Consider the following 26,578-nt stretch of genomic DNA (forward strand, 5'->3'; position numbering starts at 1 on the left):
TGATCCTACACTCAAATATCATGTAATTTGTGAAACAGGAAGTAAAAATCAACCTGTAACGCCTCATTTTAGAGTCGGTTTAATAAAGTTTGATACAAACAGGTGCAAAGAGAAGAAGTGAAATAAAGAGATGTGTTTGATTTTCAGTTTTTCTGACTTTAAACAACTCAAATAAAGAAACCGGCGTTAATGAAACAACAGCTAATTGGTTAAAGTATCATGTTATTAGATTAAATCCTCTCATCTTCTCCTTATTGGACAGAAACAGTCTCATGTTTAAAGCCTCATTACTGCTCATAGTTTCCTAATGGGGGGTTGGGGGGTGTAAATGATCATATGAAGGTGAAATAAGTGAGAGAGGAGGCAGCTGTCAGTGAACGCCTCACCACATATTACATAGGCTACAACAATTTTACACAAACAGCAACTAAGTTAACTCAAATAAGGCTAAGACTTTATAATTACACACTATTAAGCATAAGTTAAGCATTATTAAATACTGAATTCATCATTTATAACACATGAATACTCATTAAACCAACCTGTAACGCATCTTAGAGTCGGTTTAATAAAGTTTTATACAAACAGGTGCAAAGAGAAGAAGTTAAACAAAGAGATGTGTTTGTTTTTCAGTTTTTCTGACTTTAAACAACTCAAATAAAGAATCCGGCGTTAATGAAACAACAGCTAATTGGTTAATTGGTTAATTAAAGTATCATGTTATTAGATTAAATCCTCTCATCTTCTCCTTATTGAACAGAAACAGTCTCATGTTTAAAGCCTCATTACTGCTCAGAGTTTCCTAATGCTCACAAAGGGAGATCAGAGAGGGAGGGGGTCAGAGGAGGGGTGTGTGTGTGTGTGTGTGTGTGTGTGTGTGTGTGTGTGTGTGTGTGTGTGTAAATGATCGTATGAAGGTGAAGTGAGTGAGCGAGGAGGCAGCTGTCAGTGAAGGCATCGCCTCAGACTCCTACAGAGACGCTGCAGAGAGAGGACGGCCCATCAGGACAATTAGCAGATGTCACCGGTGAGTGTGACCCCGCGACCCCCCGAGGAGGGGGGGGAGGGGGGGGCAATAAAAAAGTTATCTATTGTTAAACAGTGAAGTGAACAGATCTGGAGTGTCTGAACCATAATAAAAAATGTGTGTTAAAGGGATAGTTCACCCCAAATTGAAATTTCTCATGATCTCCTCCCCCTCACGTGGACTAAGGGCTGGGAGAAGTTTCAGAGTCCTCCGTGGCTTCTCTGAGTTACAGGGGGTCTCGGCGTAGCAGTGCATGTCCATATGACGGTTGCAAATGGATACCAACTGTCTTCGTAACAAAAAGACACACCAAAAAACATCCAAATACCTCCATGCTGCTCGTATGTAATGTCTCTCTTGTATTGAAGCCCCGACATGAGAAATTGTCCCGAAAAAGATTAAATAAGTCTATATTTCATGCTTGTTTGTAGCGGAAGCTTCTCGAAGCTCCTCTTCCCGGTTCGTCAAATTTGGACGAACTGGGAAGAGGAGCTTCAAAGTTTGGGGCGAGACCGAGCTCCGTGAGTATGTGTGTGTGTGTGTGTGTGCGTGTCTCAGACGTTTGAATGACAGATGACAGATCCAATATCAGTGGCTGATGAATCGTGAGCAACGTGACGTATAATCTGTGCACCTGCATTATCCAATGCGGAAAAAAAAATACACTTTCATCCCGGATTTACTCAAAAATAGAATTTTGCACAAAGTTTGGCCTACATCGTCTGATAGATGAGTTATTACACTAATTTTATGACCCAGAGTGGGTTCAAATTCAATTTTCTTTTCTGTACAGCTTTAAAACGGTTGAGTTTACAGTGAGGGACTCTGTAAATGTAAAATCTCAGAGTTTTCTGACTCCGGTGTTTCTCCTGTAGCTTCGTCACAGATGTTTCTGCTGCAGGAGGAAAGAGGAGGAGGAGGAGAAAACACCACCATCATCTCCCTGACAAAGACTTCAGGCCTTTACTGCCCCCCCCCACACACCCCGTCCCCCCCCGGCTCCTTTGTCGGAGCTTGAACGACACACTTTGTCTTTGTGCCCGGTTCATCTTCTTTGCAGCTGAAACGGCCTCACAAACGTTTGACTTTGAGAGGGACGGAGGGAGGGTGGTCTCTCTCTCTCAAAGGGTTTTATGAGGCTCTTTGCTGCAGAAACAGTGGATGGAGAAGAGGAGGAGGAGAGAAGTAAAGTAAAGGAAGCATTAGCACATCCATGAACGTGATGATGGTCAGGTGGCGGATGTAAACGTCACTCAGGACGCTGATGAATAGAAGTGTGGAGCCACGTGACGTCTGTTGACTCGTGTCGGACTGCAACAATGGAAACACTGAGAGATGAACATTTAAAACCGTTTAATCCTGCTTCTTTGTTCAGATCCTGAGGAGTTTGGACGAGTCTGACATGATCTTACTCTCTGGACTCTTCTGTATTTTCAGGTTTCAGAGTCTCTGGCTCAGGGCCGTTGCTAGGAATTCTGGGCCCCCTTAAAGAATACTAAAGTGGGCCCCTCCCCCTAACTTTTCCTTTTTTTTTTTTCTTAGACTACGTATGTATTATTGTTTTTTATTTAGCCTTCTTTGTTTTGATGCTAATGCAGCGTTACACTGCAAAAACTCAAGTATCTTAGCAAGAATATTTGTCTTATTTCTAGTCAAAATGTCATTTCTAGTCAAAACAAATCTCATTCTACTTAAAATAAGACTCATCATATTAAAAGTAGCTTGTTTTTAGACACTTTTTACTTCTTTCAAGCAGATTTTCACTTGGAATAAGTGATAGTGGAGCAAGTCCTTATTACAAGCACAAAAAACTTACTTTCACTGGCAGATTTTTCTATTTATTGTGAATTTAAGTGAAAATGATCTAAAAACAAGTTAATTTTTAGGTGATGAGTCTTATTTTAAGTGGAAAGAGATTAGTTTTGACTAGAAATGAGACATTTGGACAAGAAATAAGACAAATATTCTTGGAAAGATGTTGAGTTTTTACAGTGTACTATGAGTATTAGTCAGGGTCTTATGCAGAATAATTCAGTCATACAAAGATTAGACTACTGGGGTTTTTTATGGGCCCCACTGGGTGCTGGGCCCCTAGAGTTATCACCACCTTTCTCCCCTAGACAACGGCCCTGCTCTGGCTGCAGAAACCTCGACCACACATCCATCATCCAGAGAGGAAACATTGTCTTATAGTTTCTACTCTTCCACATAAACATTATAATTTTCTCTGACCTCAGCACAAACCTCGTCTCCACTGCAGCTCAGGAAAACTCCACAGGAGGAAACACTCACCAAGATAAAGCACATCACATCTTATCTTATCTTATCTTATCTTATCACAAACCAAAACTTATATTCTACATTGTATGTAAAAGAGGTCATCCTAACTGTCATACATTTATGATGATTCATCTTTTTCTTTTAATCTATATTTATATTTTTATATGTGTGCTTGTGTCAAAATGTAATTAAATCAATCTCAATCACATTATTCGTCCCCAGTGGGGCAGTTGGCTGTGCAGCAACGCGGAGCTAAAAGAATATACAGTACAGTGTAAACCAGTGGTTCTCAAACTTTTTTACATCAAGGCCCCTCAATTGAAACAAATTAGACCACGGACCCCCATTGGACACATTTTTTAAGCAAACTCCAGAAATACACAATGCTAATGCAATTTTTTTATGTAATTTTAATGTGTTTCTTATTTCCAATTTTATGCCTGTGTAAGTTCAGTTGTTGTTACCACTGACTGACCTCTGAACTGCAGTAGTTGATGCTGCCTGTAAACGTGTGGCTGCAGTTCCCCTGGCGGCCTGCGGTGTCGCTGCTGAGCGGCAGCGCCACCGGAAGTCGCCGTCTCTCTCTCTCGGCAGTTTTTTTGTTTTCATTGATTTGAAACCAACATGGCGTCTGAAGGAGAGGCGGGTTCCGCTGCTGCAGCCGAACAGGAGGCCGGAGAGGGGTAAGTCTGACCCGCACCAGCACCGTTTCACTACCACACAAGTATCTGATGTGACTCCGCTTATCGGTGAAGATATAAACCTCAGAAACGACCTGTTTGAGCCGCAAACGGCCGTTAGAGAGCAGCGCGGGCTAGTTAGCTGCTAACGTTAGCGCTGCTCAGAGAGACAGACTGAAGCTGATGAGGTCCAGACCAGGTCCAGTTTACTGCTGTTTATAACCAGAAAACATTGGTACCGAGACAGAACTGTAGCGGTTTGATGTTAGTAAGTTCATCAGACTGCATCTGTAAAGTCTGAGCATCAACTAAGAGCTGCTATGAACTCGTTTCAACAGAAAGAAATGTCACATTTAGCGTTAACAATGTATTTCCAATGTACGGTACTTCTTCCTATTTCTTAGTCCATATTTTCATATGGATTATGTGTCCGATATAAAAAAAAAGTATTATTATTATTTAATTTAGGTTCAATTAATATATTTATTTGCCTAGTAGCAGGAAACACAACTTGACAGGGCTCCAGACTGCCCCTGAATGGAGCCACTCAAAGAACCTTAAATCTGTCATTACAGGTGTCAGGTTAATGTGTGTGAGGATCATGCATGAAAAGGAAATGTGAATATTTGCTTTGCAGGTTGATTTACAGTGTGCGCCTCTAAATTTTCTGCTTGAGCTCCTAAAATGTTAAGTTAGGGACCCCTGTGCTGTGTGCTTCTAGTAACACATGTTAGTTTGGAGCTGTGATCCTTATAGGAACAGTGAAGTTGTAAATGAAAACTGTAAAAACAGCCCTTTTTTTAAAATGGTGCAGACAAGATGCCAACACTGTGATTCTGTTTGTATTGTAATTGTATTATTTTCATGTGTCGGCCCAAGTGATGGGAGTGTAACAGTTAAAGATCCGCTATGATTATTCTGAAACCAGTGTTAGTTATTTTTTTTAAATAAGAATTATATACATTTAACTTTGCAAATGGGATGATTTAATATTTTTCATATTTTACAAACTAAATTTTAGCAGGCTGTAGTCTGTCTGGGCCAAGTTGCAGCTCCTCGTGGGTTAGTGAATTTCCTCTGTGATAAAAGATCGGTGTTGTTACTGGACGAGTTTGGCCTGAGGAAATTATTTTGTTCACACCTTGATGTGAACTAACTTCCTGTATATTTCACTAGTTTGGTACAGAAATATCTGATAAATCTCTGTGTTGTCTTTCAGGGATGCTTCGTTTGGTGAAATACCCATGAACATGGATACTGAGTCTTCAAATGGCAAAGAGGGAATGGTAACACTGTTTATCATCTATTATTATAACATCTATTATCTGAGTTATATTTTCTGACCAATGATGTTAAACCAGCTGTTTAACGGTTGTTGTGTTGTGTTTGTCGTGTGTATCAGGACACGGCGGGCGAAGGCTCGGAGGCGGCGGACGCTCTGACGGGATCGGGGGACGAGGACAGCGGGAGGCAGCTGGGCGAGGTGGAGCTGCAGTGCGCTCTCTGTATGAAGTGGTTCACTGCAGACACGTTTGGCATCGACACTGTGTACGTACAGACTGTCTATATGTTATTATTATCATATATTTAGTTTAGTTTTGATAAGTTCATTTGTATCAGGGACAATGTACAAAATCACATCAGTCTCAAAATGAGAGATGCTTTGTAGCGGGCATTCAGGTACAAAACATATTTCATAACAGAAGGAAATAGGAACATACAGTTATTAAAATACTTCCTACTTTGACAAAGTTAAAAATAAGTAAGGTTTAAGATTAAAGGGATAGTTAAGCATTTTGGCAAATTGGCCCATTGCCATAATCCCTATAGTCATAGCAGTAGGTTCGTTACCTTTTAATTGTCGGTGCAAGCTATTTTTAGAACGGAGGAGCAGAGCCGTGAGCTGCTCAGAGCTACGCTACGGAGGCTCATTATGGGATTTCTTGGTTTCCCTCATCAAACTCATCAAATACACAATCCAACAACTCCACAACGCTCTGGTGGACAAGTTGTGACCTGCACATTCACCACGCTATGAGATAATAACACAACGTTACCAGACAGAGTTGTTTTAGAGGGAAATACAGAGACTGTTGATGAAAAACTGTCCCTGAAGGCAACGTGCATCAGTGGTTTTGCATGAATTTCCCTCTAAAACAACTCTGTGTGGTAACGTTGTGTTATTATCTCATAGCGTGGTGAATGTGCAGCTCACAACTTGTCCACCAGAGCGTTGTGGAGTTGTTGGATTGTGTATTTGATGAGTTTGATGAGGGAAACCAAGAAATCCCATAATGAGCCTCCGTAGCGTTGCTCTGAGCAGCTCACGGCTCTGCTCCGCCGTTCTAAAAATAGCTTGCACCGACAATTAAAGGTAACAAACCTACTGCTATGACTATAGGGATTATGGCAATGGGGCCAATTTGAAAAAATGTTGAACTATCCCTTTGAAATACTTCATACTATTTGATTTGATTGATTTTAATAAGATCTAAATAATACTTCATACTATGACAAAGTTAAAAATAATTAAGGCTTTAGATTAATACTGACAGGACTGATTCCTTAGGATCCATAGGGAGAAATCGTTGAGGTCTTAACAAAGTTTCAGATTAGTTGGGAGATTGTTCTATGATTTGACAGCTTTTAAAGAAAAAGGAAATTGAGCAAAGGCAGAGCTACGCTTAGGGATGTTACAATCTCCACTTGATATTACGTCTTCACTGAGAGTTTTAATGATGAACTCTTCTCCCTCCTCCTCTACAGGACTTGTCTTCCCTTTATGACCAATTATGTGTTTCACTGTAACGTCTGCCACCACAGTGGGAACACCTACTTCCTCAGGAAACAAGCAAGTACGTGTTCAGTTCAACAGCTAACGCGGTGTTTCACACAGACAACCTCAGTGTTTTTAATCCTTCACTAACATGATGACGCTGCTGTTGCTGTTTTCTGTCCAGACCTGAAGGAGATGTGTCTCACAGCGCTGGCAAACCTGACCTGGAGGTCCAGGACTCAAGAGGAGCATCCGAAGACCATGTTCTCCAAGGACAAGGTGGGTTCACTTCACACGTCTTCACAGAGGTGCTGCAGGACTGAATGATAGTAATAATTATAATAACTTTATTTATATAGTTCCATTAAAAACACAAGTTACAAAGTGCAAAAGACAAAACAACATAAGAAAAAAGCCACAAACAAGTGCCATAAAACCATAGGAGATGGAGCGTGCAAGCAAAACGGGCAATACAAGAACCCAACAACAAATTCAGACCAGGGGGAGTGAAATTAAAAAGCAGGATGCAGTTAATTAGACAAAATAAATAAAAGGGTGGGGGGCAACATGATTAAAGGAGATAAGATGAGATGCAATAAGATAGGAAAAAGATGGGATAAAAGCGTGAAAACAGAAGAAGGCGTAAAAGTTAAACTAAGAGCATCTGAGTAAAACTGTGACATAATGTAGGGTAATAGTGATGGCCAGAGACAGTGAATCTAAAAGTAGGATGGGGAACTGAACCAACTAAGAGGGTAAGGGTACATTAAGATGGGGAATAAAAATGATATGAAACAAAAGGAAAACAATAAGATGATGATAAAAAGAAGAGGCTGACATCATGTAAAATCAAGTCTGTAAGAAAAATGTTTGCGCGATGAACATTTGTCATAATTCCTGCAAAATCTTTGTTTTCAGGACATCATTCCATTCATCGATAAGTACTGGGAGTGCATGACGACCCGCCAGAGGCCGGGGAAGCTCACCTGGCCCAACAACATCGTCAAGACAATGGTAACGTTGTGGTGCTTTGTACAAACTTTGTGTGTCTACTAGTCCACCTCTCGCTGTTTTTGCTGCTTTCACAATGATGATGAGACACAACAAACAAAAACACAGACTTCAATAAGCATTCACTAAATCATCATCATTTTCATTTTCATTTTATTTTATTTGTTCATTCCAGTCCTGGGATTTTTAAAGGAGCAGGATGAAGAGAACTTATAAAAACACTAACATCAGATGAAATGCTACAATAATGAACCGGTTTACAGCCAACAATATACAATACAAGTCAAAAATCCATAACTGTTCTTTTTTATTACATGTTTTTTTACATCCTCTTAAAGGGATAGTTCACTCAAAATTGAAATTTCACTCATTATCTACTCACCCTCATGTGGACTAAGGGCTGGGAGAAGTTTCAGAGTCCTCCGTGGCTTCTCTGAGTTACAGGGGGTCTCGGCGTAGCAGTATTTGTCCATATAATGGTTGTCAATGGATACCAACTTTCTTTGTCTAAAAAGACACACCAAAAAACATCCAAATACCTCCATAGTGCTCGTCTGTAATGTCCCTCTTGTATTGAAGCCCCGACATGAGAAATTGTTCCGAAAAAAATTAAATAAGTCTATATTTGAAGCTTGTTTGTAGAGGAAGCTTCCAGTGTCTCAGTTCACTGCTCTTCCTGTGTCAGTGCAAATCAATTCAATACAAGAGGGACATTACAGACGAGCAGCATGGAGGTATTTGGATCTTTTTTGCTGTGTCTTTTTTGAATTTTGGGTGAACTATCCCTTTAAACTTAAATTTGGTGCTTGAAATTAAATTTTCTTCTGTGGTTGTCGCCCTGTGAAACTGAAACCAATAACTTCATCATACTACAGATGATTTATTACATTAACACAGTTCTGTCACAGTGTTTTTATAAAACATTTGTTGTTGTTTGGTTTTCCCAGAGTAAAGAGCGAGACGTTTTCCTGGTGAAGGAACACCCCGACCCCGGCAGCAAAGACCCGGAGGAGGAATACCCCAAGTTCGGCCTGTTGGACCAGGTCTGTGTCTCTGCTGCTGCTTCTAGAGACACACACACACACCGTTTACAACACACACACACGACTCATAACTAATGTTTGATGTGTGTGACTCCCCGTGCAGGACCTGGGAACCATCGGGCCGTCGTACGACACTCAGAAACAGACCACAGCCACGCCCACGGCCGGCGGCCTCAACGGTGAGAACACAACTCAGAACTCAGTCCGGCTCCAGAATTGACCTCTGGCTAAGCCACGCCCCCAAACGCGATGAGCCAATCACAGTGCTCATAGCTAGCCCATACACTGGGACATTCTCTGCTTCCACGTCCATTGAAATGCATTGCAGTTAGTCAGTTTTCATTCGTTTTTATATGTTTTCTCTACATTTTAAGTTTAAAATGGTCCAACGGTGTTCATGGGGTACATGCAACTCTGACACTAGGTATCCTGAGAGGCCACGGGGGGGATTTTTTTACCTTTTCCCAAGCCACATCTCAACCGAGAGAAGTGTCTGCTCTGGATAAAGTTATGCAGTAGACCACAACACCAACTAAACCTGGATAAACTTAACAAGGATGTCTACATCTGGTCTAAGTTAAGTCAACAACATATTTGAGGCAACATATTGTCAGAGATGTTTAGATGTTAGCCAGTATCACAACTAAGCATAAAGACTAGGGATGTCCCGATCCGATCACGTGATCGGAAATCGGGGTCGATCACGTGGTTTCAGACTCGATCGGAATCGGACGTTACATCCCGATCAGGAATCGGATATATTACATATCTACATGTCAGGGTTTTCCTATCTGTCTAAAGCGAAGACGGGCCACATGGGGGGCGTTCAGATGTATCATCTTTTGCACTCTCAAACACATTACTTTTACTGTAGACGTTCGTCATGTGCGCTCATTACCCAAAGCGACGCGCATTCGGTGCAGCGTGCTTGTGTTTTGTGCATGGTCTGTGGCGCACAGCTCCACGGTGTGTGTGTGTGGCTGCGTCGTCGTGGACAAGTAACGATATGAAATGACGGCGCTTGCGAGAGTGTGAGAGACGATCGTGTCACCGTGTCAGCTCACTGTTTGTTTGTGTGTGTGTGGCTGCGTTGTTTCACTGCTGACTTCCAAGCAGCTTGTTGTTGATGTTTGAGCGCTACACACACCTGCAGCAACAACAGTCACTGCAGCTTCTACTGAGAGCGAGTCCGACGTAACGCACGTGAGACCGACACACGGACCGACCGCGCAGATGTCGCGGACATTCTTAAACTTCTCATACTGTTGAATAAAAAACTACCGTTGTGTTGCGTGATGGCAGATACAGAACCAGGTATTTATTTAAAGTTAGAGAGGGAGAAGAAGCGAGGTGAACTGGGTGAGGGAGGGAGGGAGGGCGTAGGAGCGGGGTGGGGGAGGGGGGGGGGGGGGGGGGGGGCGACAGGCAGGAGAGGGTGGGATCAGGGGAGAGAGGCTGGTGATTGAGAAAGACATGATAAGCTATTTTATTTTTGACCAAATGTTCTTGTTGTTGACTTATGGATAACGGCATTAATATTATACTGTGGAGCTACTGTGCTAATATACATTGAGAGTTTGATATCATGGCATGTCTTACAATACTGCAATAAATGTCATGGGCTTGTTATTGAGGTAGAGTATTATTGTGAGATTGTGATATTGTTACATCCCTAGTAGAGCACAAAGAACAGAAAAATAGTGGGATGATACAGTTGATCTACATTAAAAACTTTACTGCGTTGCCAAAGTATCGGATCGGGACTCGGTATCGGCAGATACTCAAAATCAAATGACTCGGACTCGGGGGCAAAAAAATGTGATCGGGACATCCCTAATAAAGACCACTAGCTTAATGCTAGCGTATAATGTAAAACTCTATAGACAGGCTAACAGAAATGAGCCCGTCGCTATCGGCGTTTCGCGGCAAACGGCAGCCATAGCAGTAAAGCTAAGTGAAGTTCTGGTGACTTCAACATGATATTTAATCTTTCTGTCTCCTGTGAAATGTCTCCTACTGTGACAGCTGTTGCCATAGCAACTGTCACCGAATGTTGACTGTTTGTCCGAGTGAGTGGAGGGGGCGGGGCTTAGCCAGAGGTCAATAGAGCTATGGCCCATTTCGAAGTCACCAAAACTTCACTTAGCTTTACTGCTATGGCTGTCAATAGCGACGGGCTAATTTCTGTTAGCCTGTCTATGGAGTTTTACATTATAAGTTAGCATTAAGCTAGCGGACTTTATGCTTAGTTGTGATACTGTGTGTGTTTTGAACGGTGTTTCAAACTATGTGGGTTTTGATTGAACATCTTTGATGCTTATATATATATATATTGCCACTTAATATATTGCTTTACTCCTCTTTTTATTTTATGTATTCTATGCCATTTTTACTGTAGTTAGGGCATGCGATAGCTAGAAAGGTTAGGCTAATGTTAGAGATGTTAAAGATAACTTTAACATCTCTAACATCTAAACATCTCTGACAATATGTTGCCTCAAATACGTTGTTGACTTAACTTAGAACAGATGTAGACATCCTTGTTAAGTTTATCCAGGTTTAGTTGGTGTTGTGGTCTACTGCATAACTTTATCCAGAGCAGACACTTCTCTCGGTTGAGATGTGGCTTGGGAAAAGGTTAAAAAATCCCCCCGTGGCCTCTCAGGATACCTAGTGTCAGAGCTGCATGTACCCCATGAACACCGTTTGACCATTTTAAACTTAAAATGTAGAGAAAAAAACGAATGAAAACTGACTAACTGCAATGCATTTCAATGGACGTGGAAGCAGAGAATGTCTGAGTGTATGGGCTAGCTATGCGCACTGTGATTGGCTCATGGCGTTTGGGGGCGGGGCTTAGCCATAGGTCAATAGAATCAGTTCTTTGAGTAGAGTTGAAGTGGAGAAAACGTAGTCGGATACTTTCACACATGAACTCAAACAGTCAGTCAATAGGTCCTGGTCCGGTCCGGTTCTGTCGGATAGAACTGAACCGAACAGTAAAACCAGTACAAACCAGTATAAACTCCCCCGTGTGACCGTGATGCCGGTGGTGACTCTGTGTGTTGTGTTCCAGGTGGATCTTCTTTCTCAGGTGACTATGTGGTGTTTTTAGCGTCTGGAGCTGATCTGTGTGTGTGTGTGTGTGTGTGTGTGTGTGTGTGCGGTTGTGCGTGTGGTTGTGTGTGTGTGTGTCGTCCCCTTCTGGATCGAAGTTGGCCCTGAGTTTCCAATCGGTTTCAGTTTGTCCCCAAACCTAAAAAAACAAGCAAAAAAAAAACCCAAACAAACTGATCCTCAGTCAAACATCTTGTGGGCAACTTCATCCACGTCCAGTCGTAAACCCCCTCCCCCTCCCCCCGACTGTCGACTGTCTGCTCTCTGCATCTGTTTGCCCCCCCCCACTCCCAAAAGCTTTGACCCCTCCTTCCTCCTTGTAACAACCCAAAACCTTATAACGGCCAATAACGTAATAACCGTCAATAACGTAATAATGTTGGCCATTTTAAATGTAATGAAGCCAATAACGTAATAACTTGCCAATAATGTAATGAAAAAAAAAATTGAAAATCAAAATTGTAGGCCTTAAAAAGTCTTTAAAAAAGTCTAAAATCAATTAAAAATTTTCTCTTTTTTTTTTTTAGATTTTTTAAAATTTTTTCTTTTTTTTTTAGAAATTTTACCACATTTTTTTAGAATTGTTTTTGAGAATCTTACCATTTTTTTTCCAGACATTTCTCTACAGTATTTCCAAAGATTCACACCATTGGCCCTAATTTTACCACTTCTTTCTAAAATTTTTAAAACTTATCCTTTTTGAGAAATTTTACCACTTTTTCTAGAATTGAAAATAAATAAATATATTTTTTGAGTAGGTTTTCCACTTTTTTCTAGATAATTTTTAACCTTTTTTTTCTTTAGAAATCTTACCTATTTTTTCCAGAAATTTCTCAACAGTATTTCCAAGAATTCACACCATTGGCCCTAATTTGAACATAGATTTCCTAAAATAAAAACATTTGAAAATCAAAATTGTAGGCCTTAAAAAGTCTTAAATTCGCTTACAAGTATTCAAGTGTTCAAGTCTTAAATAATTTTAGACAGGTCTTAATTTTCTTTCTCGATATTACCTTATCGGCAAGTTATGACGTTATTGGCTTTATTACATTTAAAATGGACAAAATGATGAACTTATTGGCCGTTATTATGTTCTGGGCTGCTACACTTCCTCCTTTGATCGGTGATCGTCTGTCTTGCTGCTAATGGCCCCGAAACCCCTTCACAAACCTCTGCAGCGCCTCTGTGCCCTCAGTCCTGTCTGACAGGTGAGAGCACAGAGTCAGTCTGTGCCCTCAGTCCTGTCTGACAGGTGAGAGCACAGAGTCAGTCTGTGCCCTCAGTCCTGTCTGACAGGCGAGAGCACAGAGTCAGTCTGTGCCGTTGGCTTTCATCCAATGCTAATGAGCCTCCTCTTCCTCTTCCTCTTACTCCTCCTCTTACTCCACAGAAATATATAAATATGATTCGTCAGATGCTCGTGGTCTGAAATGACTCCTCAGACATGGCAGTGTAGACGACGGTGAAGCTGCTTCGTGTGATGTGAAGCGGCTCCTCGTTCTGTGCAGACTTTAAATCATCCACCACAGTGTTAAAAGGGATAGTTCAACATTTAGTCAAATTCTCCTATCACCATAATCTCTATATATGTAATGTAACATTACTAGACAAGAGTTGTTTTAAAGTCAGAGGTTGGAAGACGATCACATACCGTCGTAGTTCCCACCATAAACGGAGATTCGGCGGCGTTATTCTCATGACTCGCCACGAAACCGAAAGTAAAGAAACGCCACTAATAATAACAAAATAACCATAGAGACAAAACCATATATTTATAGAAAATGGGCCCATTAACAAGTGGTAACGTAGATTCATCCACATTAATATGAGACTTTCTTATAACCAAATACAAACTCCTCGTTGTCCCTTTAACCTACAGAGTTTCACACAGAAGTCTCTCAATGTTTCTCCTTCATTTACATTTGTTCAGACAAGACAGTCTCATGAACTATTACATTTTTTTTCTTTGAATGACTATTCGATTATTCGAAAATCATTTTCCATCCCTAAAACATAAAATACTCTTAAGGGGATAGTTCACCCAAAATTTAAATTTCACTCATTATCTACTCAGAGTCCTCCGTGGCTTCTCTGAGTTACAGGGGGTCTCGGCGTAGCAGTGCATGTCCATATAACGGTTGCAAATGGATACCAACTGTCTTCGTAACAAAAAGACACACCAAAAAACATCCAAATACCTCCATGCTGCTCGTATGTAATGTCCCTCTTGTATTGAAGCCCCGAAATGCTAAATAGTCCCCCAAAAAATTAAATAAGTCTATATTTCAAGCTTGTTTTGTAGCGGAAGCTTCTCGAAGCTCCTCTTCCTGGTTCGTCCAAATTTGACGAACAACTAAATGTTGAATTATCCCTTTAAATGCAGCAGAAACTGTCGAGCAACAACTTTGTTTTAATCTGTTAAAACATGAACAGGAGTGTGTTTTTTTTTCTTTCTCTGTGGTCGTTTCACAGCCACAGTTTGTTTTTTAGTTTCTAGTTTCGACTACAGCATTATCATCATCGTCAGGGTTTTAGATTCTTCTCGTGTTTATGAAACATCCCATAATTTCAGCTGAGCTCTGACTCACAGTGTGGCAGCGTCACACTGACTCGAGGCTGATAGTGTTTGGACGACGCCGCTCCGACTAATTCCTGCCTCTTTGTGCCTGCTGTAATAACCTGCTTTCACTGTGTGTCAGTCTCTCTGTGTGTATATGTGTGTGTGTGTGTGTTTGGTGTGTATTCAGTGTAATCTAGAAATGTGTGTGTTTTTTTTTGTTTTGTTTCATTAAATTGAAGGTGCCTTGGCCCCCGGCCCTGGAAAAGGAAGAGGAGCCAAACGTAAACAGCAGCAGCAGCAGGAAGGAGCCACTGCAGGGGCCACGAAGAGGACACGCAGGTACACACACATACAACACAATACACACACACACGAAGCAGTTGCAGCTAAACTATCGGGCACAATGGAAAAAGTTTCACAATGGCTGTATTCATCCTGTCTAACCTTAAATATGGAGAAAACTGTAGCTATGTTCTTCTCCAAACAAAGAACTACAAATCTTTATCCCAATGTTTATGTAGGTGGGCAAGCTTTACAAAATGTGGAGGAGTTTAAATACCTAGGGGTCATTTTAGACTTTTAGACCTTTAAAAAGCATACTAAAAACATGTGTCGTATTTTAAAATTTAATATTGCCAAGTTTCGCCATATTAGACACTTGCTGACAACGGATGCTGCTAAGACATATCTAAATGCGATGATTCTATCTTACATCCAGTATTGTATATCGTTTTGGTCACAGGCAAATAAAACTGTATTAAACACTGTAAGATCACTGTATGGGTAAGCCCTGAAGACCATGGACAGGAAACCACGGCATTACCATTATTGCAACATACTCTCTAAATATACGTTTTTGAGTTTTGACAACCTAATCAAATTTTGTAATATTCACAAGATAATATTCAACGCAGCCCCTCCCCCTTTAAAACATTTTGTACAGCTCCACTCCGGGGGGTTGGTCTTGAAAATTAATTGAAAGGTTATGGAAAACCATTGCTAAAAAAGTGTACGAACTTCATTTTCCGTAAATGATTAATGTCATTGCACACTATCCCCTAAATAAACTAATAATAATAATAAAAACACACACACAACACAATACAGACACACACGCACACACACACACACACACACACACTTAGATCACATGTTTGCTGTGCACACCAGTGTTTCCCATACATTCATGTATGTATAAATGATGTCTGCCACAAATAGAATAGACCAACGCAATATCGTTCCGTTCATTCATCTCCGCGAAGCGCTCTTTCTCCGTTATTGTCATTCACACACACAGAGAGAAGCGTGCATGCATGACACATGAGTGCGCGGTAAAAGCAAAACTCATTCGGTCGTCCGTGTTCAGTGTTTCACTTTGAACTCCGAGAGCTAATCTACTCAAACACTAATCGTTGAATAATGTCCTGGAACTCTTTACCTCCTCACATATCTCACTCACAAAACAAATTAACTTTTAAAAAACTACTCAAGGCTCACCTAATGCAGCTGACCATATGACTGGGAATTCATTATTGGTATTACAATTAGGATTATTATGATAGTAGTGAAAGAAAAGATATTACAAATGTAGGGCATTAATATATGATATGTATGAATTATGATGTTTTTGATATATTGTGGTAGTATGCATGTATAAATTGATGTGGATGTGTGTGTGCGCGTGTGTACATGTGTATTATAAGTGTTTATTATATGTGAAGTGTAGTTATGATTGGAATGTATGACTGTATGTATTGATGTCTGGGTATATCATTGATGTTACACTGTACTATGTACCCTATGGACCCCAGGAAGATCAAAACAGATAAACTGAGCTACAGTAATGTTACCTTGTCCAGAGTGAACTTGCTGGCCCAGTGCCACACAAAGTAAGCTCCTCTCTCCTTCATCGTAGCGACCCCCTGTTCTCGGCCCAGCGCCTCCCGCCTCACGGTTACCCGCTGGAGCACCCGTTCAACAAAGACGGCTACCGCTACATCCTGGCCGAGCCCGACCCCCACGCCCCCGACCCCGAGAAGCTGGAGCTGGACTGCTGGGCCGGGAAACCCATTCCTGGAGACCTGTACCGGGCCTGTCTGTACGAGAGGGTGCTGCTGGCCCTGCACGACAGAGGTGACACACAACACACACACACACAACCGCACACACACACACACACACACACACACACACAGTCAGTCGCTTAAACACTGCAAAAACTCAAAATCTTGCCAAGAATATTTGTCTTATTTCTAGTCAAAACTAATCTCATTCTACCTAAAATAAGTATATTTATACATATACATACATAATTATACATTAAAAAGCAGCTTGTTTTTCGACACTTTTGACTTATTTCAAGTCTATTTTCATTTGAATTAAGTAGAAAAATCTGATAGTGGAGCAAGTTCTTCTTTCTTATTACAAACACAAAAAACTTGCTTTCACTGGCAGATTTTTCTACTTATTTCAAATGAAAATTAGTTTGAAACAAGTGAAAATGATCTAAAACAAGTTCATTTTTAGGTGATGAGTCTTATTTCAAGTGGAAAGAGATTAGTTTTGACTAAAATTGAGACATTTTGACAAGAAATAAGACAAATATTCTTGGAAAGATTTGAGTTTTTGCAGTTAAGGTACCATCCCAGGTAGTTCATTTTTGACAAAATGGCAAAATTATAAAAATCTGAGTATATCTGGTAAGTATTAGACAGTAATCAATGACATAAGTGATTTGACATATCAATAACGAAATGTGGTCCAGAATGTGACCGACCGATCAAATTAGTCTCGGACAACTTTGGTTGGATGCAGCCGCCATTAAATAATTAATTTCAGACGTAATGTTGATTAAAATACGACTTTTATGATTCCTGATTGGACGGAGGGGTTGCGTGCTTATCAGTTGTGCAATTCGCAAGTAAGTAAAATTGTAAGTCGAGCCGCCTGGGATAGTAACTCTAAAGGTGAACAGGTTCAGAGAGCTTGAAGTGTCTGAAAAGACCTTTTAGGACTGTTGTTTATGACCGAGCTGAAAACTACAGTGGCCCTGAAGGCTCAACTCACTGCAGCCAGAAGGCAAACACACACAAACATGCTAAAAATTCAGAAAACGTGACAGGAACTCACAACACAAGGCGTGGCAGCTTTATTTATACACACGGACATTTCATACCAAGGAGCAACTCAATGTGCTTTACATGAAAACAAAATATGTAACAGTAAGAATTGGAAACGGAAAAAAAACATAAAAAATTTAAATGAAACCCAAAAATTTGAAACATTAAACATACTATTAAAAGCAAGAAAAAGGAATAAAAGAAAGTACAGAAAAAAAGAGAAAAAAATGTTATAAAATAAAAACTTGACTTAGAAAGAGCATCAAATGTGGGATTGTAGTATGAAATATTGATATGTATTAAAACAATTAAGAGGACTAAACTTAACTCATTGAATGCCATTGACGAATATGTACAGCAACTGCAGGAGAAGGAGACATAGGAGAGCAGGCATCACTCTGCAGAGTAGGACTCCTACTTGTTGTATTTTAGTTAGTTTTTATTGTACAATGAAAAAACATGTGAAATTAAATTTTCAGATGTCTTACATGTTTTTGAAGCCAATATTAAAACGGATAAATCACTATTTTTCTTGAGAGACTCATTCACAAAAATGCATTTTTCTCAGCTTTCTAGAAAAAAAGTGGTCTTTTTGGTGCAACCAGGCTCTATTCAACTTAAGATAAATCAAGAATGGAACAAGGTACAAACAAATGGTTTTTTCCCTAGTTAAATAGAGAGTCTCCTCTTTCCTTTGAGCTGTTTGGTGTTTTCAGAGTCATAGTACAAAATATTCTATGGGTCTTGAAATATTACTCAAAATGCCCCAAAACGCTGGCACCAGGCACTGACCATTTTATAAAAAGGGCTGGCACTCAAAGAGTTAAAAGGACACAACAGAAGTGTTTCTGTAGGACACAATAAGTAGACGGACCAGGCTAATGCTAAACCATCTGATCGATAACGTGTGTGTGTGTGTGTGTGTGTGTGTGTGTGTGTCTCTCTCAGCTCCTCAGCTGAAGATCTCTGACGACCGTCTGACGGTGACGGGGGAGAAGGGTTACTCCATGGTCCGAGCTTCACACGGCGTCCGCAAAGGGTCCTGGTACTTCGAGGTCACGGTCGACGACATGCCGCCAGACACGGCCGCCCGGCTCGGCTGGTCGCAGCCGCTCGGTGAGTACACACACACTGACTTTATTCCCATAAAATTATGACTTTTTTTCTTGTAAATTTATTCTTGTAAAATTCGGGCTTTATTTCCGTAAAATTGTCAATTTTTTCTCATAAAATTATGACTTAATTCTTGTAATATTATGACTTTTTCTTGTAAAATGACGACTTATTCTTGTAAAACTGACTTTTTTCTCGTAAAACTGTGACTTTTTTTTCGTAAAATTGTGACTTTTTTCGTAAAATTGTGACTGTCTCGTAAAATTATGACTTTTTTCTCGTAAAATTATGACTTTTTCTTGTAAAATGACTTATTCTTGTAAAACTGTGACTTTTTCTTGTAAAATTATAACTTTATTCTTGTAAAATTATGACTTTTTCTTGTAAAACTGTGACTTTTCTCGTAAAATTGTCACTTCTTTTCGTAAAATTGTCACTTTTTTCTCATAAAATTATGACTTTTTCTTGTAAAATGACGACTTATTCTTGTAAAACTGACTTTTTTTCCGTAAAATTGTGACTTTTTTCTTGTAAAATTGTGACTTTTTTCTCGTAAAATTATGACTTTATTCTCCAAGTCTGATCCATATTTTTTCTCAATGTGGCCCTACTACTCCGTTGTAGTGTTTGAGCTGCTGTTTGATGAATGAAAACTTTTCCCGTTATCTGTGCGATCGTGTGTGTCCGCTCCAGGAAACCTTCAGGCTCCTCTGGGCTACGACAAGTTCAGCTACTCGTGGCGCAGCAAGAAGGGAACACGCTTCCACCAGTCGCTGGGGAAACACTACTCGTCCAGCTACGGCCAGGGCGACACGCTGGGCTTCTTCATCGAGCTGCCCGACGGCACCGAGACGGCCAAAGCTCTGCCCGACACCTACAAGGACAAGGTGACGAGACGAAGACGAGGCGTTCGCTGACTCCTCCTCCTCGCTGCAGGACGTTTCTCTTTCTGACGTTTCTCTTTCTGACGTTTTCCTGTTTCTGTTTTTCTAGGCGCTGATCAAGTTCAAGAGCTACCTGTACTTCGAGGAGAAGGACTACGTGGACAAAGCAGAGAAGAGTCTGAAGTCCATCACCCCCAGCAAGGTGAGGACCCCCCCCCCCTCCACAAAAATAAATAAACAACATGCTACATTTTACAAAGACTCAGTTTAGCAAAGAGAATTATGAACTATGAAGAGAACTTGACTATGAAACTAGAGGGAAATTCATTCAATATAAAATTCTGCGGGAACTGTTGGACACCAAATAGGCTTTTCAAAATTGGATTAATAGATAGCAATGTATGTTTTATCTGTATGTGTATTTATCTATTTATCTATTCTCTTTGTGTCTTCTGTGTGTTGGACCATTTGAGCTGCTCTTTTTTCTTTTTTTACTGTGTTTATAATAAATTTAAATTGACAAAATAAAAGAGAAAATAAAGACAATCAATCAATCAATCAATCAATCAATCAATCAATCAATCAATCAATATAAACTTTATTATCCCCACAGGGAAATTTGTCATGGACAGTCATGTGCCACAAGTTGCTGCAATAAATAAATACACAAAACAGATAAAAACCAGTACATTCGACATTCCTCACACAGTTCTCGCATACACACAATTCTCACATTCGCACAGATAAATATAAATATGGTAGATAAAAAATACTGGTGAGAAACTATTAAAAACTCAAATAAAGTGCGGGAGTGTCTAGAGCAATAATGGATTTTTAAAAAAAGTACAACCTCAAGAGATGAAAAATAGGGATAACAGCCCAATTAAGATTTGGAAAGAAAGATTTAAGAAATGGAGCTCATTCTGCAGCTGTAACTCAACGCTCCTGTTTTCCAGATGATCTTCTACAAGAACGGAGTGAGTCAAGGTGTTGCCTTCGAGAACCTGTTTGAAGGCCTGTACTTCCCGGCCATCTCGCTCTACAAGAGCTGCACGGTCGGTTTCTCCAGCTCCTCATTTACACCTCTTCACCTCTGATCCTTCTGCATTTTTCTACTTTTTTTTTTCTCAACGTGACGTGTTTTTAACGTTTTTAACTCCTCAGGTGTCGGTGAACTTCGGGCCACATTTCAAACATCCACCGAAGGAAGTCAAGTTCCAGCCGGTGAGAATTCGCACTGCACAGATCAATATCATCAAGATTCAATCATTATCTGCTGATATGAACATTAATTAAGTGTACTATATTATCCACATGTTTCTGAACTTCACAAACGGAAACTGGTTTCCAGTAGCTGTCATAGTCGCGTTATTCGAGCTGTGCTTTTATTTTGAAAAGCGTCTGGCTGCAGACTCTGGGTCACAGAGGAGAAACTAACAGGAAATAGAGAAATATCACCACAGAGGTTTTTTTAATTCCCAATTTCCATTTACAAACACGTCAAATTAAATCAGATAACGGAAAAGATAACAATAACGATTCGTTTTTCCGTTTTTTCGTTTTGTATTATCAAAGAAAAAAACTGGAAACAAAACGGAAGTACACGAACGGAGCATCTGTGTTTCATGTAGGGATGTCCCGATACCACTTTTTCACTTCCGATACTATACCGATATTGCAGCCTTAAATATCGGCCAATACCGGAATTGATCCGATATTAGGGGTGGTGAAAAAAATCGATTATTTATATTTTTCAAATTCTAATACAAAGGAGAGTCTTCCTGTTACTGGCTGAAATATATAAAGCGGCAATATTTAAGCATCAAAGATGTTCAACAAACCGACATAGTTTGAAACAACGTTCAAAACACACAGCCAGTGTCACAACTAAGCATAAAGCCTGCTAGCTTAATGCTAACGTATAATGTAAAATCTCATAGACGGGCTAACAGAAATTAGCACCGCAGCCATAGCAGTAAAGCTGCTAAAAGCTTTTAATATTCTGGCTTTAGCGCTGTTAACACGGCACAACATGTGGACCAGCTGGTCTTCCTTAATTTGAACTGTACACTTAGAGCCATAGAGAGCAATATAGCGCATTTACCGTTTATTAGCAGGCAAGCGCGACCTGTCCATGCACCCGTGCCTGTGTGTGTGTGTGTAGCCTACGTACCACACGGCCGACACATGGATAATATAATACATCCATGGGCCGACATCACTTCTCCTTGCTACAATCGCACCATGGGTCACCTAGGACGGAAGTGCTGCGGCGGAATAATGGACTGCTTTTATCAGAGCGTTAACCGTATATCGGAGATTTTAGATGCAGTCCGATATTAGTTTTTTTGGCTGATATCAGACAGATATCCGATATCAATATCAGATCGGGATATCCCTAGTTTCATGTCTTGCTCCTGGACGAACAAACGAACATCCTCTCACTACTTCGTCTGCTTCTCCCCCCTTCAGATGAGCGACATGGGCTGGGGCGCCGTGATCGAACACACGCTGGCCGACATGTTGTACCACGTGGAGACGGACGTGGACGGACGACGCAGCCCCCCCTGGGAGGGATGAATGAACGCCACACACACACACAAACACACACACACACACACACATTCACATTAGAAACACAGCTCCTCCTCCTCAGACAGTGAAATGAAAACACATCATGCTGCAGTTTAAGGGATAGTTCACCCAAAATTCAAATTTCTACTCATCATCTCCTCCCCCTCATGTGGACTAAGGGCTGGGAGAAGTTTCAGAGTCCTCACTGCAAAAACTCAAAATCTTACCAAGAATATTTGTCTTATTTCTAGTCAAAACAAATCTCATTATACCTAAAATAAGCATATTTATACACATACATACATAGTTATACATTAAAAAGCAGCTTGTTTTTAGACACTTTTTACTTCTTTCAAGCAGATTTTCACTTGAAATAAGTAGAAAAATCTGATTGTGGGGCAAGTTTTTCTTTATTACAAGCAAAAAAAACTTCCTTTCACTGGCAGATTTTTCTACTTATTTCACTTGAAAACAAGTGAAAATGATCTAAAAACAAGTTAATTTTTAGGTGATGAGTCTTATTTAAAGTGGAAAGAGATTAGTTTAGACTAAAATTGAGATATTTTGACAAGAAATAACACAAATATTCTTGGAAAGATTTTGAGTTTTTGCAGTGCTCCGTGGCTTCTCTGAGTTACAGGGGGTCTCGGCGTAGCAGTGCATGTCCATATGACGGTTGAGAACGGAGCTCACTTTTCTTCGTCCAAAAAGACACACCAAAAAACATCCAAATACCTCCATGCTGCTCGTCTGTAATGTCCGTCTTGTATTGAAGCCCCGACATGAGAAATTGTTCCGAAAAAAATTAAATAAGTCTATATTTTAAGCTTGTTTGTAGCGGAAGCTCCCAGCACTGCTCTTCCTGGTCCATCCAAATCCGTGCGAGATTCCGCTTCCGCTGCAAACAAGCTTAAAATATAGACTTATTTAAATTTTTTCCGAACAATTTCTCATGTCGGGGCTTCAATACAAGAGGGACATTACATACGAACACTATGAAGGTATTTGGATGTTTTTTGGTGTCTTTTTGGACGAAGAAAAGTGAGCTCCGTTCTCAACCGTCATATGGACATGCAGTGCTGCACGGTGCCCCGCTGTAACTCAGAGAAGCCACGGAGCACTCTGAAATTTGAATTTTGGGTGAACTATCCCTTTAAAGTGTCTGATTCCTAAAGATATGTACATTTCCAGACAGGAAGTAGAAACCTCCCTCCTTGAATCAGCTCAGTTCTCTGAGCCGCCGCCTTGAAGTGTGTGTATGTTGAAGCTCCTCTGGACGTCACAGACGCACTTCAACGTTTCTGTAGACGACAGACGATCTGACGATAGTGTGTTCTGTTGTTTTTTGCTAATTTTATTTGTTTTATAACGTGTCTTGGTTTATTTACTGTTTTATACTCTGGGTTAAACAAAAAATAAATAAAATATGACGAGGACAAAGTTTCAGTTTCATTCATTTGACATGAAATGGACACGACTAGAAGAAAAAAAAGTGTAGTTTTCCATCTCCTCTCTCTTTCAGCTTCTATCTGGAGCTCTAGTAACAACAGGTTGGTGTCGGCCAATCAGAAGAGAGGAGGGGGCTCTGAGTCTCTCTTCTGATTGGCTGACTGGTTTCTAAAGTGATCCAATCAAAAACAGAGCAGATTTCAGAATAAAACACTCAGAGAAACTAAAAATCCTGCAAAGTTGTTGTTGTTGAATGGATGGTGGGTCCAGGTGGTGGTGAGGGGGTGGGGCTTAGTTGTGACATCACAAAGTGACAGGAAGTCCTGACAGCTGGTTCTTACCTTTCTACTGTCTAGGGCTTTAATATGAAATAAATTAAATAATAATATATAAATTGTTTTGTAACTGTACAGCACTTTGATGGAACAACATTATTATTATTCATAATAATAATTAAAGTCACCTTTTTAACTTTTAAACCTTTACAAACAGTTGCTTTAACCTTTTGACTAGTCTGTTAATTGATGCTTTTTTGCTCCTTTGCTTGTTCACTTCTATTTCTTATTCGATCTTAAAGTCAAAGATTATTAACTTTTCTGTAAAAAATCTGCAAATATTTAGACAATGCAGTGAAATGAGTCAAACCCAACGAGACTATTTTAATAATTAGCAACAGAAATACGTTTTATTTAGAATTAAAAACAGGGCGTTTTATTATTATTTCATCATTTATGGCTCATATCATGGTTGTGAAATCAGTTCAAGTAGCTTCATATTTCCAACAAAATGTTTCACAAAAGAACTCCAGTCTTCAACAAAAAATGGGCGGGACTGAGAGTCGTTGACTGACAGCTGAGCTGAACCTGAGAACAGACGAAGGAACAACAAGTGCTTTAGCAGAGAGAAGCTGCGGTGGCGGTGCCGCGGTCAGAGCGCCGTGCTGAGGAGTTCTGGCTTCATATAGGTTTCACTGGGCAGCAGGTTCTGTCTGCCGTCGTCTGGAGGAGGCTGCAGGAAGAGAAGTAAAACTATTATTGATTTATCGCGATTACTGTTGGGAGTGAGGCAAGACACGAAAAAAGAAAAATGTTGCCGTATCCCTTTAAGAGACTTATAATCGTCCCGAGTCCATGACCAGCAGATCGACACCATCCTTTCCACTGTGCGTGCAGTAACAAGGGAGATAGAGCCGTATCGCCGTAATTAGCTTAGCTCAAACGCTGGAAGTCTATGGGTAGTGTTAGCCTGCCTCCTACCTAAAGTCGCTAATTAGCTTAGCTCAAACGCTGGAAGTGTATAGGTAGTGTTAGCCTGCCTCCACCTAAAGTCGCTAATTAGCTTAGCTCAAACACTGGAAGTGTATAGGTAGTGTTAGCCTGCCTCCACCTAAAGTCGCTAATTAGCTTAGCTCAAACACTGGAAGTGTATAGGTAGTGTTAGCCTGCCTCCTACCTAAAGTCGCTAATTAGCTTAGCTCAAACACTGGAAGTGTATGGGTAGTGTTAGCCTGCCTCCTACCTAAAGTCGCTAATTAGCTTAGCTCAAACACTGGAAGTGTATGGGTAGTGTTAGCCTGCCTCCACCTAAAGTCGCTAATTAGCTTAGCTCAAGTGCTGGAAGTGTATGGGTAGTGTTAGCCTGCCTCCTACCTAAAGTCGCTAATTAGCTTAGCTCAAACGCTGGAAGTGTATGGGTAGTGTTAGCCTGCCTCCACCTAAAGTCGCTAATTAGCTTAGCTCAAACACTGGAAGTGTATGGGTAGTGTTAGCCTGCCTCCACCTAAAGTCGCTAATTAGCTTAGCTCAAACACTGGAAGTGTACTAGTGTTAGCCTGCCTCCACCTAAAGTCGCTAATTAGCTTAGCTCAAACACTGGAAGTGTATGGGTAGTGCTAGCCTGCCTCCTACCTAAAGTCATCAGAGAATCTCTTCAGCAACTCTAAACAGAAACCGGCGGGCCGATCTCCGTCCCAGGCCGTCAACGCTAAATTTCTCACCGCCTCCAGCTCCCGAGTCAGTGTTTTTTTTTTCCCAGACTTTTTATGCATTTATTTTGAAAGGACAGCTGGAGAGAGACACAATCCAATGTTCATGTAGCAGTCACTTTACCTTGGAAGTGGGTCAAATTGTCCCTAACCCTATGTAATTGATGTGGTGTTTTTTTTGTTTTTTTTCTGCATTTGTGTTTATTATGAAGTCAGTCTTCAATTTCATTTCAAGTGGCTTTAAAAAGTCTTAAATTTAACTTGGCTTAAGCTGTAGGAACCCTGGAAGGAGCGTGATAGGTCTCCTTTAACCAGCCCAGTGCTGTAAAACATGATTAAAGACACTAGTTGGACTGTTTTCTCACATGTCGGCGGAAGAGTCGGGTCAGGATGCTGCGTTTGGGCGTCTCCTGGGTCTGGGACCAGACGAGGTCCGGAGTTCGAGTCCCACCGGCACCGAACACGTTCAGCTCCCTGAAGCAGTCGCTGTCGATGATCTACAGCACAGACAGACAGACAGACAGACAGAGAGACAGAGAGAGAGATAGATGTTGAGACAGATGTTGAGGACAAAATAGTGATAGGCTTTGGGCAATCAGCCTTCTTTATAAACGGTTCCCAGATGTGGAATTCACTACCGACCGAAATAAAACTATAAAACTAACCCGAGACATTAGAATTTTTAATACAAAGGTTAAAATCTGGCTGAAACAAAATCAGAACTGTCTGCATTTTTAATGTGTCATGACTTGGTATGATTTTAGATGTATTGTACATTTTATAGTGTTGTTATGTAACTTTGATGTCTTTCTTCTTACCTTCTTTTTTTTCTACTAAAAGCCTAACTCGGGACGGGAGTTGGAAACTAGCATTAGCTACACTGTAAAAACTCAAAATCTTACCAAAAATATTTGTCTTATTTCTAGTCAAAATGTCTCATTTCTGGTCAAAACTAATCTCA

At 40.5% G+C, this 26,578-nt stretch overlaps 2 protein-coding genes across 3 annotated transcripts in view; one reads left to right on the forward strand and one right to left on the reverse strand.

The window, feature by feature from the left end:
* Nucleotides 1-3,900: 3,900 nt before the first annotated feature.
* ash2l (ash2 like, histone lysine methyltransferase complex subunit) lies at nucleotides 3,901-22,302 on the forward strand. 2 transcript variants are annotated; one of them, XM_085792553.1, is made up of 17 exons: nucleotides 3,901-3,990; nucleotides 5,207-5,273; nucleotides 5,390-5,535; nucleotides 6,754-6,842; nucleotides 6,948-7,042; nucleotides 7,682-7,777; nucleotides 8,722-8,817; nucleotides 8,921-8,996; nucleotides 11,894-11,911; nucleotides 14,734-14,833; nucleotides 16,410-16,627; nucleotides 18,562-18,729; nucleotides 19,420-19,613; nucleotides 19,720-19,812; nucleotides 20,567-20,665; nucleotides 20,775-20,834; nucleotides 22,083-22,302. In XM_085792553.1, the coding sequence occupies exons 1-17, from the start codon at nucleotides 3,932-3,934 to the stop codon at nucleotides 22,188-22,190; spliced, it is 1,782 nt and encodes a 593-aa protein (XP_085648679.1). In that variant the 5' UTR covers nucleotides 3,901-3,931; the 3' UTR covers nucleotides 22,191-22,302. The 2 variants fall into 2 exon arrangements, with proteins under 2 accessions (XP_085648679.1, XP_085648680.1); XM_085792554.1 differs by lacking the exon at nucleotides 11,894-11,911.
* A 2,258-nt stretch (nucleotides 22,303-24,560) lies between these two features.
* Nucleotides 24,561-26,578, reverse strand: part of grk5 (G protein-coupled receptor kinase 5) — a 33,392-nt gene continuing 31,374 nt past the window's right edge. Inside the window, exons 15-16 of the mRNA XM_085794286.1 lie at nucleotides 25,972-26,114; nucleotides 24,561-24,684 (exon numbers count right to left, since the gene is read on the reverse strand). Of these exons, the coding sequence (XP_085650412.1) occupies nucleotides 24,561-24,684; nucleotides 25,972-26,114 (267 nt within the window). The remainder of the gene's footprint in view (nucleotides 24,685-25,971; nucleotides 26,115-26,578) is intronic.

This window comes from Trachurus japonicus, chromosome 12 (assembly GCF_045865225.1).
Source record: "Trachurus japonicus isolate A0001 chromosome 12, Traja_1.0".
Lineage (NCBI taxonomy): Eukaryota > Metazoa > Chordata > Actinopteri > Carangiformes > Carangidae > Trachurus > Trachurus japonicus.